This window comes from Callorhinchus milii, unplaced genomic scaffold (genome assembly GCF_018977255.1).
Source record: "Callorhinchus milii isolate IMCB2004 unplaced genomic scaffold, IMCB_Cmil_1.0 Scaffold1, whole genome shotgun sequence".
Taxonomy (NCBI): Eukaryota; Metazoa; Chordata; class Chondrichthyes; order Chimaeriformes; family Callorhinchidae; genus Callorhinchus; species Callorhinchus milii.
The window spans coordinates 68,289,205-68,305,121 of record NW_024704742.1 but is presented as its reverse complement, the minus strand read 5'-3'; the positions used below and the strand labels follow the sequence as shown (position 1 = coordinate 68,305,121).

The 15,917-nt window shown below is 47.6% G+C and overlaps 2 protein-coding genes and 1 non-coding gene across 4 annotated transcripts in view; all 3 read right to left on the bottom strand.

The window, feature by feature from the left end:
• Window positions 1-145: 145 nt before the first annotated feature.
• ubox5 (U-box domain containing 5) overlaps window positions 146-15,917 on the bottom strand; it is a 17,206-nt gene continuing 1,434 nt past the window's right edge. Inside the window, exons 2-7 of one of the 2 annotated variants that reach the window (XM_042343584.1) lie at window positions 10,160-10,253; window positions 9,028-9,612; window positions 7,388-7,961; window positions 4,236-4,370; window positions 3,918-4,134; window positions 146-1,769 (exon numbers count right to left, since the gene is read on the bottom strand). In XM_042343584.1, the coding sequence (XP_042199518.1) occupies window positions 3,926-4,134; window positions 4,236-4,370; window positions 7,388-7,961; window positions 9,028-9,612; window positions 10,160-10,213 (1,557 nt within the window). In that variant the 5' untranslated portion in view covers window positions 10,214-10,253 and the 3' untranslated portion in view covers window positions 146-1,769; window positions 3,918-3,925. Of the gene's footprint in view, window positions 1,770-3,917; window positions 4,135-4,235; window positions 4,371-7,387; window positions 7,962-9,027; window positions 9,613-10,159; window positions 10,547-15,917 lie in introns of those variants that run through there. The other variant, XM_007898014.2, reaches the window with a different exon arrangement.
• LOC121850770 lies at window positions 2,161-2,282 on the bottom strand. The gene has a single exon (XR_006085747.1). It is a non-coding gene; the product is annotated as a U5 spliceosomal RNA (small nuclear RNA).
• On the bottom strand, window positions 13,884-15,883 carry LOC103181493 (FAST kinase domain-containing protein 5, mitochondrial). The gene is given in 2 exon segments (XM_007898013.2): window positions 13,884-15,107; window positions 15,110-15,883. Coding segments are annotated over 2 exon segments (1,776 nt in total). The 5' UTR covers window positions 15,876-15,883; the 3' UTR covers window positions 13,884-14,097.

Here is a 15,917-nt window from a genome sequence, read left to right as displayed (position 1 = left end):
TGTCATAACAAACTCCTCCGTAATTTACCAATGGAAAGCAGCCCTTGCATTGCAGCCACAATGGTGGCAAAAAAACTATTATTATTATAGACAAAAATAGCGAAAGCAAATCACACCTGACTCAATAACAACACATCTCACCTCATCACAAGTCAATGCCCTGGGTTTTATTTCGCAATTGACAATTCAATATTAACAACCAAATGAAAAGACAGAAGCTTTTATTATGTGACATTTATTATTAATTATTGCTATTAATAATCCTTACATAGACAATGGACTATATTTAGTTCCAGGTCCAGCTGTGGGACTTGAACCCACGATCTTTTGATTCATGAAGCCAGAGTGCAACCAACTGTGCCAGGCTGATACACAAATAGAAACTGTACAGAAGGATCCCACTGTAAAGGAAGACTGACAGCGATATGTCCACTAATTTATATGCTGGAATTAAAAGGCCAAAAGAGCAAATAACATTATTGTTCTTTCGCCTCCCAACAGAGCAGCCAACACTGTAAACGAACATTTATTGAACATATCTTAAAAAAGGGTACCGCCTTATATTCCTTTACATTAAACAATTTTGTTTTGGATTTGGCCAGCCAGTATTTGATACACGCAGAAACCTTTCACTGTCCTCGGGTATCTGACACTTCTCGGCAGGAGTCTCTGCACTGATTAGAAGCAGGAATCTTGGTTGGTATTTCCTCTCTAGTCCGGGGGATACTGAGCCTAATTGCAGTGCATCAAATGGGACCTGGGTTTGTATCGGCTCAAATCATCACAGACCGGGATTCAAACCTGCATCCGGGTGATGCCTACACTCACTAGGCCATTGGGGAAGCTTCACTCATAGCTCTCCAGTCACAGCTTGAACTCACAGTGATTCCTAATTGGCAAATAGTGCAGACAATAGCACAGCCATCAGAGGTCCTGGACTCCCCCAGCTGTGGACAGGCACTTGGATGAACCATTCATTTACTGAGGTGAAGGATAAGGTACTGGGGAGTTCGTGATGAACTTGGAACATTAATATAGATGTTCAGACAGTAACAAAGGAACATGCGAGGCCATTCAACCCATGCAGATGGCTGTGCCATTACATTAGATCATGGCAGATCTTTCAATCCGTTTGTTCCTTTATGCCCTTACCCTGGGTGTGGTGCGTGTGTGCGTATGCACACTCACATAGGTCTCTATTAGTCTGTCTTTTGCCACTTTAAACATACTGGCTAATTTTGTATCTATGGCCTTCTGCGTGAAGCTGATAGCCTACAGCAGATAACACAATGTATTGCTCTGTTCAACGGGTTTTGGAAATTGGAGACGCATTTTGATTTTTGAAAAAACAACCACTACTTGGGCTTTCACACAGGATAGTGTCTCTGAGAACCTGCCAGAAAAGTTCTCCTGCTGAGGTTTGTCTGTGAGGGGCTAGCACAATAAATCTCACCCGTAAAGTCAAGGATTATAAGGATTGAGCTCCTGGCAACAGCTTCTCCTTCAACCCTCTGTTGGTTGGGATCGGTATTGCAGCACTTCTGATCTGAGGAGTGTGATCTGCCCTCACAAAGAGGAAGCAGAGATACTGTGATGTAGAGCTCACTTGAGCAACTTGGTCACTAGCTCAGGTCAGGCTGGGCTTGCACATCGGAGAGACAATCCAGTCATCTGATTTACTCGGTCGGTCGTAAAAACAGGTTTCAGTTCCTCATTATCCTTTGACAATTTGGGGTCCAGAAGAGAACACGCAGCAGGTCAGGCAGCATCTATGGAGAGAGGAAAATGAGTTAACGTTTCAGGTCTATGACCTTTCATTAGAAAGGCAACCATCTGTTTTTATTTCAGATTTCCAGCATCTGAAGTATTTAGCTTTTTGGGGTCTAGAAGAGTTTGGGGTGTGAGTGGGGAGAGTTAGGGGTTGTCTGCGGAGACAACCCTCATTCATATTCGGCCTAATTCGGTTAACGGGGGTGAGCAGGTCTAACCTCACTCACCAAAAAAAATGACCAAAACAAGCAGTGACAGGAACATATAATCTGGTTCCTGGGCTGAAGGAGGGTAAATCAAAACAGGAACAACAATAAAATGACATTTGTATGTCTGAAGATGCTGGACTGTCAGGGATCTGAACCAGAGCTGGAAGGGTAGGATCGGAGAAAGTGATGTATATGATAGTCCATAATTGGTTTAAAACTCGTGACCCTGTGACCTGCTCCCCTCCACGGAAATCTTTCGTAAAAGGTGAAAGATTTTTACGATCTGAAGAGAAACCAGAGCATAGTGACACTACCAGCCCATAGCCAGCAAGTTTCGCATTTCACAATTTACCACCACGTTAATAAACATAACGTGAATAGAATTTTTTGAATTTTTCGATGAGGTAATGGAGAGGGTGGATAAAGGTAGTGCAGTTGATGTAGTTTATATGGAATTTCAAAAGGCATTTGACAAAGTGCCACATGAAAGACTTGTAAGAAAGATAGAAGTCCATGGTATAAAAGGGACAGTGGCAGCATGGACCCAGAACTGACTGGGAGACAGAAAGCAGAGTTGTGGTGAACGGCTGCTTTTCTGACTGGAGGGAAGTGTACAGTGGCGTCCCCCAGGGATCGGTATTAGGACCACTGCTCTTCTTAATATACATAAATGATCTGGACTTGGGTATAGCAAGTACCATTTCCAAATTTGCAGACGACACAAAGTTAGGTCGGGTGGTAAACAGTGAACAGTAAACAGTATCTAAAAGAAGTAGAGGGGAGATGAGAAGAAATTTTTTCACGCAGCGAGTTGTTCGAATCTGGAACGCATTGTCTGAAAGGGTGGTCGAGGCTGATTCGATAACTACTTTTAAAAACGCGGTGGACGGGTATTTGAGGAGGACGGGTTTGCAGGGTTATGGGGAAAGAGCTGGGGAGTGGGATTGACATTTCATTGCTCTTTTCAAAGAGCCGGCACAAACTCTTTTTTGTGCTGTACGATTCTATGATTCTATAACTAGATTTCTAACCAATGCACCGCATTTCTGCACCTTTGAAGAAATATTAGCAAACTAAATATGACTGTTTAAATATTCTGACCTGTAAGGTATTGTGGGGAACGTTGAAGGTGCATGTAAATAATATGCACCGAGGAGATTTCCCAGGGGGCACCATATTAACAAGAGCAACTGGAAGATGTACAAAGATTGGAGGTCACTTTGCTAAATGGTTAAGATATTGGCAAAATGTGTTTAAGTGCCTGAAACAGGTTGTGGAGTCCTGTAGCTTCGTGGTTAGTGCACTCGCCTTGCAAGCGAGAGGAACTGGGTTTGATTCCCAGGCAAGGTGAAGCCTTAGGTAAATTTCCTTACTCCACACGTCTCTGTTAACCCAGCAGTAAGTAGGAGCCTGGTTGTTAGCCGATTGACGGATCATTTTTCCAGGAGTAATAATCCCTTCAAAAAAAATAATAATTTGGTCACTCAATCCACGACTGTTTGGCTGCCGCATTTGGCCCATAAAATTTACAGTCAATTCACATTACAGTATACTCTGTGAAGTGCTTTGAGACGTCTCGAAGACGTGATAAGGCGCTATATCAAATGCAGGTATTATTCCTATTAATGCAGTGAGTTAGGTTGCCCCTTCTCGCCTCTCGTGAGAAATTATCCAAATTACATTCTATAATAATAATCCTTGAATTTGACATAGTGTCTTATCATGTCATTGAGACGTCTCCAACCATTTCACAGAATATACCATAAAGTGCATTGACTATATATTTGTGGGCAAAACGCGGCAGCCAATTGCGCACAGCAGTGTCCCACAAACAGTGATGGATTGAGTGACCAATGTTTTCTTCTTCATTATTATTATTTACAACAATAATATTACTAATAAATACATAATATATTATTATTATTATTTCGGACGTACCACAGAACCTATAGGTGAACTCGGGTCACGTCGCTTGTGTTGACCGGCTGATTACACTTCAGACAGGAGAGCGCTGCTGTCTTCTGCCTCTCTGACAAACAGGGCCTGCAGATCAGGTGCCCACATGGGAGTCTGTAGATCACCAGGTAACTGCAGTAGGCAGAGAACGCCCTACAGCAAGCTATGCAAACGTCATCAGAACTGCTTGAGTCAAGCTCTGTGGAAGAACGGTGAGAACAACATCTTTATTATTATTTTTTGTTAAGAACAGAACAAGGCAATTCCAGAACGGGCCCCGGAGGCCCAAGATTCCAGTACCTGCCGCACAGCCGGTGTTGCTGCTGCCAGCTATGGGGGGCCTTTGTCTGTCCGTGAATGATGGGAAGGTACTGAGGGCGGAAGCCAAAGCACTGTCCAGACTCTGTGATAACCGCTGCTCATGGGAGATGGCACCTAACACAGACAGACAGACAGACACACACACACAAATAATTTAATTGCATGGAAAGACAAAGTGGTCATTACTTCCCAACAGATTTCCTTATTCGGAAATCTGTACTTCTGTGACGCCCACTCTCAGGAAAAACACTAGTCACTGGGGACAGAGAATCCTCCCACTCAGCCCCTGTTAACTCTGTAAGCCAAAGCCCTAACAGGTAGGGTGGTCCTAGCTGGACAAGCAGCGGCAAAGCTTGGATTTTAACTGGTTAGACTCCAGCAGTTTGGATTTTAACTGGTTAGACTCCAGCAGTTACCCCAACGCAGACTCTCGGATCCCTAAGCCTTAGGTCTTACCACCCCGTGCCTAATACTTTCTGGAATTAGGTAAGCGAGATGTGTCCCTCCAGGGAGAGAGCGCACATTCCATTCCAACAATCTATCTCTGGGATTTCCGTGTGTAGTTGGGATGCCATGGAATTCTCAGTTTGGTTCAGATACTCTGAAGCGTGGTGATGGATTTCTGCATGCGTCAGACACCCGGCTGACCAAAACAAAAAGAAAAGCAGTCCAACTCATTTGACGTTTGGGGAGAGAGAGGAAGCAGGTTCCGTTGAGTCACAGTGACATGTGTCGTGTACTTCCCATCCTTTGGATGAGACATTAAACCGAGGTCCGGTGGGTGTTACAGATCTCATGGAGCTATTCGAAAAGAGAAGGGCGATATTATCATAATTACTGTTAGAAAGCTGTACTTAATTTTTTAAAAATTGCAAAATTAACCATCAGAAGATTTTTAGTAAATGAAAACGCATTGGCTGTCATGGCTGTGTACTGGCAAATTGTAATTTTTTTTGGTTAGCTGCATCTCTGATACATGCAGAAACCCATTGCCATGCTCAAGAGTATCCAAACCAAACTGCGAATTCCATACATCCATTTGGTCACTCAATCCACGACTGTTTGTGGGACACTGCTGTGTGCAATTGGCTGCCATATTTCACTCACAAAATACAGTCAATTCACTTTACAATATATTCTGTGAAGTACTTTGAGACGTCTCAATGACAACAACAACTTGCGTTTAAAAAGCACCCCTCACGCAGGGCAGTGTCCCAGAGAACTTGACAGTCATGGAGCATGACCCTGAGCCAGGGGGTGGGGGAGGTGACCGTAGGCACAGTCGAATGGGAAGGTCTTCAGGCGCAATCTGAAGACGGGTAGGGAAGGGGCAAGGCAGAGGGTTAGAGGAAGAGTGTTACAGAGTTTCGGGACCTAGGGGCTGAAAGCGCGGCTGCCGATGGTGGAAATGAGGGCACGAAGGGATAAGCAGAAGGCTGGAGCCAGTTGATCGGAGATAACGGGTAGTGGGTTAAGAAATAAGCAGGTCAGAGAGGTACAGAGGTGCCAGGGCATGAAGAAATTTGAAAACTTGAAATCGATCTGTTCGGCAATAGACAGCCAGTGGAACAACAACTTGGATTTATATAGCGCTCTCCACGTCGGATGGCGTCTCAGAGCGCTTCACAGTAACGGATCCCAGGGCCGAGCCAAGGGGAGGGAGAGGAAGGTGACCAAAGGCGCGGTCGAAAAGAAAGGCTGAAAATAGGAAGAGAGGGAGCAAGGCGAAGGGAGTGAGGAAGGGAATTCCAGAGCCTCGGGGCATAGTGGCTGAAGGCATGGACGCCGAGGGTGGAGCGGAGGACTCAGGGGACAAGGAGGAGGCCAGACCCAAAGGAATGAAGGCAACAGGTACTGGTTTGAGAAGAGAGGTCAGAGAAGTAGGGGGTGCAGAGGAGTGGAGGGATTTGAATACAAGGGTGAGGATCTTGAAGTCGATCCTCTCTGGGACAGACAGCCAGTGCAATGTGGCAAGGTCTGGGGTAATCGGAGAGCAGAGTTTCGTGCGGGTGAGAATGCAGGCGGCAGAGTTTTGAATGATCTGGATTTTATGGATGGTAGTGAATGGGAGACCGGCGAAGTGGGCGTTAGAGTAGTCGAGCCAAGAGGTGACAAAAGCATGAGACCAGGGTTTCAGCGACTTTCGGAGAGAGGTATTGGCGGAGACGGGCGATGCGTCGGAGGTGGAAGAAGGCGGTGCTGGTGAGGGATCGGATGTGGGGGAGGAAGGATAATTGGAGGTTGAACCTGACGCCGAGGTTGCGTATGGGTTCAGAGAGTTTTAGGGGGAGGTCGGGTAGGTGGAGGAGGTGAGAGCCGTGAGATTTTAGATGTTGACGAGAGCCGAAGAGTATGGCTTCCGTCTTGTCATTGTTCAGCTGAAGGAAATTTGCGCTCATCCAGCTCCTGAGGTCTGACAGGCAGACTGACAGAACATCAGGGGACTGGGGGTCGCAAAGAGAGGTGGAAAAATAGAATTGGGTGTCGTCCGCACACATGTGGTAATGTACCCCATGTCTGTGGATGACATCCCCAAGAGAGAGCATGTAGATCAGAAAGAGGAGGGGGCCAAGGATGGATCCTTGGAGTACCCCACAGGTAACCGGGTGAGATCGGGAGGAAAAGCTGTTTGTGCAGATGTACTGTTGGCGGTTTGTGAGGTAGGACTCGAACCAGGCGAGTGCAGTCCCACTGAGGTGGATGACGGAGGAAAGGCGGTGGAGGAGGATGGCGTGATCGACTGTATCGAACGCCGTGGAGAGGTCCAGGAGGACAAGGGAGGATGTCATTTGTGACTTTCACAAGCGCAGTCTCTGTACTGTACTGTGGCTCCCCTGGCAATAACCCACTACCACTAGATGCCATAATGGAGCATGGAGAGGACTGGTGTGATGGAGAACAGAGTTTAGTACGGGTAAGTATGCAAGTGGCTGAGTTTTGGATCAGCTGGATCCTGTGCATGGTGGAGCTGGAGACATCAGTGAGGAGGGCATATGAAATGTCGAGTCGGGACGTAATCAGGCGCTATATCAAATGCAAGGATTATTGTTATTACTAATAGTATTAAAAAGGCTCTGAAATGAAGAACAGGAGAGGAAAACAAACCCTGAATAAGACACCAAAGTCTGTACCTGGCTCTTCTCCAACTCCTGGTAAATGTTTCACTTCTGCCTTGAATCTCTTTGCGGCACAGGCTGTGTCCGAATCTCCACCGGCGGATAAGCTGATGGTTTGTGGGGTGGAGGAGGGGACCATGGCCGCGGCGTCCACTGGCTCACGTTCCCTCTTCACCGAGGATGAAGGGATGATTCCCGCTCGAGTTCTCCCCACGACAGTGCGGCCCGGCACAGCGGTGCGCAGCAGGAAGCTGTCCAGCCTGGCTTTGAGCACGGGGTGAGGGGCCGGCTTGGAGTGACGGCTGAAGGGAACGCCGGTGAAGGGGTCATTCGGCCCCCGGCCCCACGTGGCCTCTCCCCGCAGGTATTTCTCCAGCGTGCTCTGATCAACCGCTTTTCCGCAAGGAAGCAGCACAGGGAGAGCCATGATGTCGGAGGTGATGGGATCCAGGAATTCCTCCGGGATGTCCTCCGTGACAGCAGGAGCTGCACTCGTGCTCGGTCCCAGGCCGTTGCCGGTCGCGGTGCTACACGTGTCCTCAGCCCCGAACACTGACTCGGCCCGGTCAGCCGTCTCCTGACACAAGCGCTGGAAAGAGTAAGGAAAGAGTTAACATAATAATAGTAATAACAATCCTTGAATTTTTTGATATAGTGCCTTATCATGTCATTGAGACAGAGGAATAGGAGGAGGCCCCTCAAGCCTGTTCTGCCATTCTATTCGATCATGGCTGATCTGTACCTCAACTCCATTTACCCGCCTTTGCCCCATATCCCTTGATAACCTGACCTAACAAATATCTATCCACCTTTGTGGATCCAGCACCACAGCCTTTTGGGAGAGAAAGTTCCAGATTTCCATTACGCTTGGGGGTGAAAAAATGCTTCCTGATTTCACTCCTAAATGGTCGAGCTCTAATTTTAAGATGATGCCCCTTGTTCTGGATTCTCCCACCAGAGGAAATAGTTTCTCCCTAGCTATGCTATCGTCTCAAAGCGCTTCACAGAATATATTGTATTATAAGTGAATTGGGTACCCAATACACAGTACACAGAACCCAGTCAGGTATAAAAATGGATAGTTCAATCAAGAACCATGAGATGCAGATCTGATGACTCCCAGCTGTCTACTGCTCTCCCAGGGATAGGTAAATGATTAATACTTAATCCTCTGATAACCTGGTTGCTTCCAATATGGTGTCTAGTGGTAGTGGGTTAGTGCCAGGATCAAGAAAAATTGCAGAAATATTTGCTAAAAATTGCAGGGAAATTTGACAAAATTTTGCAGAAAGTGATGGGGAGTTTTGGCAAATATGGTGGAAAATTGAGGGGGATTGATTGGTACTTTTGAGAGGCACATTTTGTTGCTAATCTAACCACAGAGGTGTTGAGCAAACAGCCGGCAGCAGCGTGCAGAGGCCAGGCCGAGCACAGTGCATTTTTTAAGATTTTCTCAGAGGGCGTTTGCTTTATCGGAGGGTATTTGTTTTAGCGGAAAAAAAAATCGCAGGTGCAATTTTCTATTGACCCAGGTTATTGTTCTTTGTATAATCGTTGACTGTGGAACTATAATGAAGCAAACAATTGTTGAACCTCCAAATTGTGCGCCTGTTATTTCATCGTTAATTAAGCAATAAAAGTAGAAGTCTCCTTACACGATGGACTTGGAAGAGGCTTTCGATGACCACTAGTGGGCAGGATCTGGCCGGCTGCCCCCAAACGCTCAGCCTCTTTAGGCAAGGCAAGTGTCCGCCCGACACGAAGGCGATGCAGATTCTGAAGTGCCTCACGCCACCCAGCGACCAGGGCCCTTTGCTCCACAGATCTTGGATCAGGACACTGTCGTCTGCAACCACAGGCTGCACCTTGGTGAAAGGAGCCCTTGGCTTAAAGGCTCTGTGTCGAAACAGCACTCTGCGGTGGTTTTTCAGGACAACCTTTCCAACCAGCGTGAACGTGTCTTTATCGGAGAACGCCGGCACTGGCGGATGTGAGGAACCATCCTTGTTCCCCTTCACGTCGCTCCAGCCACACGAGCTACAGGTGAAGATGGACAAAGCGATCGAGCTCTGCGATCCAGCCGACACGTCCACCTCCACCCGGCAAATGTCGCTGCTAAACGGGAAGGAAACGGTGATGTCCAGAGGAGGTTTGATGAAGTATTCGGAGCGGAATCCACGAGCTCTTTGCTGGGGGTCTGCGGATATCAGGTTGCTCACTTCGTAACCGTCAGCACAGACCTGGAGCAGAAATATATTTTTGTTTAAACACAACTCTTTTTTGGTAACATTGATCAGGTTTTAATTAAAAAGAAAAGCAAATTTGCTAGCATTCCCATTGTGTATTGGTTAGCGTACTCGTCTGCCAAGTGAAAGGACCCAAGTTCAATTCCCAGGCAGGCAGGAACCTTAGACAAGTTTCCTTACCCCACAACCCTTTGTTTACCTAGGAACCTGATTGTTAGTTGATTGGCAGATCACTTTCTGGGGTAATAATCCCTCAAAACACATATATATATTTTGGTCGTTCAAACCACAACTGTTTGAGGGAAATTGCTGTGCGATGGAATGAGGCTGGTGCCAAGCAGTGAACAGGTAGGGCGACTGCACGGGATACAGATCGTCAAAGATCATCTGCGGGTTATTTCAGTGCAACAATTCCCATTGCTTTCAATTTGCCGTCTGTGAGGCAAATGTGACAGACATTGGGTTTGCGAAGCGAATGCACTGGAATCTCACTATAGCTTCAGTCACAATATTCACCTGCACGGACTGGCACCTGCCTTACCTTATTGCAATGTATCCTTGGTCGGAAATGCGGCAGACAAAGGTTCAAGGTCATTCCGTCCACTTGAGTCAATGGCCAGCTGCGACATTAGATCCTACAGGAAAACAAGAGACCATCCACACTGGAATTACAAGAGAATTGTAAACAGGGAGAAATTTAGTCCACTGGTCAGTGAGCCAGTGATTAAAGGGCATAGATATAAATAATCCTAGCCAGAGCGCTTTTCACCTCAGGATTCCTCAACGAGCTTCACTGTATTTTTGTTGGTAATTAAAAACGAACAAAGGGCGACGTGAGAATTTGTTTGTACAAACAACAACTTGTATTTATACAGCACTGTTCAAGAAGGATAATGTCTTGGAGCAGATTTTTAGGACATGGAGACCCCAACCTGAAAATACCTGGAACCATGGTTGAAGCAGAATCCATATTAGCTTTCACCTTTACAAAAAATACAAACTTTACAAAGCATCTTGTAAAGTGCTTTGGGACATCTTCTTGACGTGAATGGCGCTACGTCAACGTAAGTATTATTATTGTATTTCTTTGGTTCTATAAATCTGAGCCACACCCTTACATAGGGTCATTCATGGGATAATATTATTTACAATATATCCTGTGAATCACTTTGAGACGTCTCAGCGACATAATAAGGCACAACATCAAATGCAAGGACTATTATTATTATAATAACTGTTGGTAAGCACACAGCACTTGTCAGACCACCCCAATATCAGGACTTCAGCTCTTAAGCTTTCAAGTTTATTAAATCTTGGTAGATCTTTTAGTACGAACCTCTCGCCATCCACTCAAAGCTCTAATACCAAGTCTCTGTCTATCTCTTTTTAATACCCCTAATGATTCCATCATAACAGCTTTCTGGGACAGATCGTTCCATATCTCCACAACCCTCTTGTGTGAAGAAATACTTCCTGACCAGTTCTAGCAGGCCTGGCTCTAAGACTGTATTGGATCCCAAAATACTGCGATTGTCATAGCCACTGCTAAAAGCTTACACGGACGTATGGAAAAACAGTTTCAAAATTGAGCTGTTGGTAAGAATATGCTAAATTCTGGACTCTCTGAAAGGCTACATAACAGTAAATCTACGCCCAAAAGAAATTTCTCCCCAAAAATCCAAAAATTATTATAAAAGGGAATTAGTTTAAGATGAGGAATATTAAAGGATATGGAGAGCGAGCAAAATTGGTTAACGACAACAAGATTACATTTGTACAGTGCCTTTTACTTTTGGAGGACGTCCCAAGGCGCTGGATAGTGTACAGCATTTCAGACCCGAGCTGTGGTCAGGGGGGCAGAAGGGAGGGGAGGGGAAGGGGGGTGGCCGATGGCATGGTCGAAGAGGAGGATTTTGAGGCGGGACTTGAAGGAGGCTAAGGAGGGGCCGAGGCGGAGTGACTGGGGGATGGAATTCCAGAGGTTGGGGGCAGAGTGGCTGAAGGCTCTCCCACCAATGGTGGGGCGGGTGGGTCGGGGGAAGTGGAGCAGGCCAGAGCCGGCTGAGCGGAGGGAGTGGGCGGGTTGGTAGTGGGTTAGGAGGTCACAGAGGTAGGGTGGGGCGAGGCCATGGAGGGCTTTGTAAGTGAGGACCAGGATCTTGAACTGGATCCTCTGAAGGATAGGGAACCAATGGAGTCGGGTGAGAATGGGGGAGATGGGGTCACGGAGTTTGGTGCGGGAGAGGACACGGGCTGCAGAGATCTGGATTATCTGTTCCTGACTGGTTTGGTGAGCTGTAGTGTGCAACCATGGAGGTTGATGCTGCCGGAGCCTGAGGTGCTGAGGCGCTGGCGTGAGCCAATCGGGAGGGTCTCAGTCTTATTCACATTCAACTGTAGGAAATTTGCCCTCATCCAGGACTTGATGTCCGACAGACAGTCTGTCAGGGCAGCAGTGGTCCTGGAGTTGAGAGTGGAGGCAGAAGATAGAGTTGGGTGTCATCCGCATACATGTGGAAGTTGACCCCATGTCTGCGGATGATGCCACCAAGAGGGAGTGTCCCGTGTGCAGGGGGAAAAAACACACTAAATCACATGAATCTAAGAGCACAGGATATGTGTTACAACAACAACAAAATTACATTTGTATAGCAACTTTCATGTCGGGAGGACGTCCCAAGGCATTACAAAAGCCAAACACACACAAACACACAGAAAATCAGGGCAGGGTGGGACAGTCTTTGTATCCTCTCTAGTTATAACCAGAGGAAAAAAAAACATGGCATTCCTACAGCTTATAATCAAAAGATTTATTTTTCATTCTTTCTACATATCAGAATTTATGTACATTTGCAATTGTTATAATAACTATTGATTTACTCTGAATTTCTTCGTCCCCCGCTCCACCCTCGGTGGCCGTGCCTTCAGCCACTATGCCCCGAGGCTCTGGAACTCCCTTCCCCACTCCCTTCGTCTTGCTCCCTCCCTTCCTATTTTCAGGTCTCTGCTGAAGACCTTTCTTTTCGACCGCGCCTTTGGTCACCTTCCCACCCCTCCCCCTGGCTCGGCGCCGGGATCCGTTACTGTGAAGCGCTCTGAGACGCCATCCGGCGTGGAGGGCGCTATATAAATCCAAGTTGTTGTTGTTGTTGTTGTCGTCTACTGCTGGCCAGCCGAGCTGGGGGTGGGAGCTGAGACCTGATATTAAGATGTATGGGGGGGGGGGGGGAGGGAAAGGATTAAAAGATCTCCATGGCTTAATAAACTGTTGGAGGGGGATTGAATAATTATGATAATAATCCTTGTATTTGATAAAGAGCCTTATCATGTTGTTAAGACGACTCAAAGTGCCTCACAGAATATACTATAAAGGGAATTGGTTGTACAATTTTGTGGGTGAAATACTGCAGGCAATTACGCACAGCAGGTCCCACAAACAGTTGTTGATTCAGTGACCAAATTATTATTTATTTATTTTTGAAGAGATCATTTCCCGTTGGAAAGCAATCCTCCATCGATAGACTGAATGGCCTCCGCCTGTTCCTAGACATAATGCGCACCTGGAGCTTGGACACCAAACACAGCTTCAAAAGTGCTGCTGTTTGAGAGAGAGTTCTGCCGACATCATTTTTATTGTTCTAGTTTTCTCAGATGACAAAATCTTTGCAAAAACTAAGGGTCCCCAGCACTGCGGAATTCCATCCCGGAGTCCCTCCGATTCACTCCCTCCCTCACTTACATCTTAAGATGTACCTCTTTGACCATTCTTTCGTTCATATTTCTCCTCCCCATCCTCATTCAGCTCCCACCCACCCCCAGTTTGGCCGCTCCAGCCAGCAATGTGAAGCACTTTGAGATGTCCTCCTGACGTGAAAAGTACTGTGGGAATGTAATTGTATTGAAATGGAATCAACCTCCTCTGCCTGAAGAGCACTCATCCGAATTTCAATTGTTGCATAATTTCTAACACCAAACGAAAATACCATTTTATGATCAAATTTTGAAATGAAACCAACATACAAATAAAACATCTGGATGATTCTCTTTTATTACCAGCTTTTCAATGTACTCAGCATTCTGCTCGGTGTATATATCGAGTTCTTACTTAAAGAGGAATCGTAGATGCAGAAATAGGGATTCCTTCAGTAATAATAATAATATTCCTTACATCTGATATAGCTCCTTATGTTGTTGAGATGTCTCAGAGTTTCACAGGACATACGGTAAAGTCAATTCACTGTAAATTTTGTGGACGAAACTCCCCTTGCGCAGTGTTCCACAAACATGTGTGGATGAGTAGCCAAATAATCATTAGGTTTTTTTTAAAAGGGACTATTACAACAACAGTATTGTTGACTATTACAACATAATTCAGTAATTATGTCATGCCGACTTGACCCAAACCGTTTCCGTGCGAATCGAAGGAAGTTATGAAATATCACAAATTGGACCCCATGGTTCTCTCGCCTTTTTGCATGTTCAGTCCAGCGCACTGTACAGTTTCTGATGTAAGTAAGCCAGCTTTTCGGAGCGAGTTCTCTTAAGCAACGGAAACCACTCCCAATGGGGAAGCTCAACCACCACGTAACCAGCTTGAACCAGCTGCCTCCTCTTCATGCTGTGCAAGCCCAAGAGGATGCGTGAGGAGTGGCAATAGTGGTTGCGGTTGGACACCTGAATGGCGAGTTTCCGGGGGGTCTCGGGGAGCTGATCGGGCTGGTGAAGGGCTTCCTTCGCTGGAACCTTCGAGAAATTCAATGATTCCAAGAGACCATTGGTCAGAGATATCCCATCTCTAAACGCTGCTTCATACGACGCTCTGCGGTTGTGATCTTGAAATCCAGCTTCAGGTCCGACCACATCGCCCTCGGGAGCCACTGCTGAGGTTTCAGCTGGGCCTTGAGCACCAGGGCAGTTGCGTTTTGTGAGCTGAGAAATGAGCAGATCAGTGACTTGAATCCCGCTGAAGTTCAGCTTGCGTTTGGGCTTGTTTTTCCCGGGTGCTTCAGTGTTGAAGGGCAGAGGTTTGCCGGAGAGGTCAAAGTGCACCTCCAGCTCAGCTGACCTGGCATGAGGTAGGATGGTGTGGTTCTTGACGTACTCAGGGCCTCCCAGCAGAACCCGCAGCGAGCTCTCAGCCTCCGTCATCTCCGGCTTTGTGCAGATCTCCTGCCTGGCAAAGGCCCGCAGGGCCTCAGAGATCTCCTCTTGCAGTGGAAGGGGGAGGCGATGGCCTGTGTAATGGGGACACTCGATGGCCACAGAGCCCTCAAGAGTGAAGAGATCCCGCTTCAGTTCAAACGCGCTGCTGCTGAGGGCGAGGTGTACAAACTGTGGGCTGAGGGCCACATCGAGCAGGTCGTGAGGGTAGCGCCCTGTAAAGGCCAGGGCCAGTAGGGCCGTCAGCAGGTGCTCGGGGAACCTCTCAAACTCCTGCATCTTCCTGTGCACTTGCTCCGTCAGGCAGCGGTAAAACTCCTCCACGTTCGGGGCTCGTAGTTCAGGGACGAGAAGGACCATAGGAACTTGGCCACATCCTTGCTGCGGCAGTGCGGAGCCTTGGAGGGGATGCTTGCGGCCACCGCGCTCAGAAGGAGCTCGTCGCGGTAGTGCAGGGAGGCACAGGACAGCACAACGTGCATGACTCCCTGGGTACCCATCCCAGGGACACGATCCGACACGGCTTCCCCCAGTCGCTTCAGGAACGGCAAGTGATCCACGTGGGTGTAGCGGAACATCTTCATCACATTGACCAGAGCGTAGTTGCTGATATCCTCCACGTGGGCCAGCACCATATCCCCAATTCTCTTCATGAGGTTCTCTGATAGCCCGTGGCTGGATTTGAAAAAGCCCAAGCAAACAGCCCCCACTTCCTCCAGGTTCATCTGGTCCAGATACAGTGAGACCAGCATCTCCAACTTCTGCATCAGCTCTGCCGGGGCGCGGCGGTTCTCGCCAATGATGTAGATGAACTGAACGAGTTGGGGCAGGCTCAGGGCCTTCCAGCGCACCCCGGCGTAGCTGGCCACCATCTCCAGGAATCGTGGCACACTGCGGCCCAGGTAACGCCACAGGTCGGCCACCAACAGCAGCTCCTCGAAGCCCATGTCCCACACACGGCGACAGAACTCGGCCTCGCACGGGTGCAGGAATGGGTGGGCGGGTGGGAGAGCCAGGCGAGTCAGCGCTATCAAGACCCCGATGAGTTGCAGCGAGCTGAAGCCCCTGAGGTGCTCGGTCGCGTAGCGGCACAGCATGGTGAAGCGGGGGTCCCTCCTAATTGCCACAGACTGCTCCTC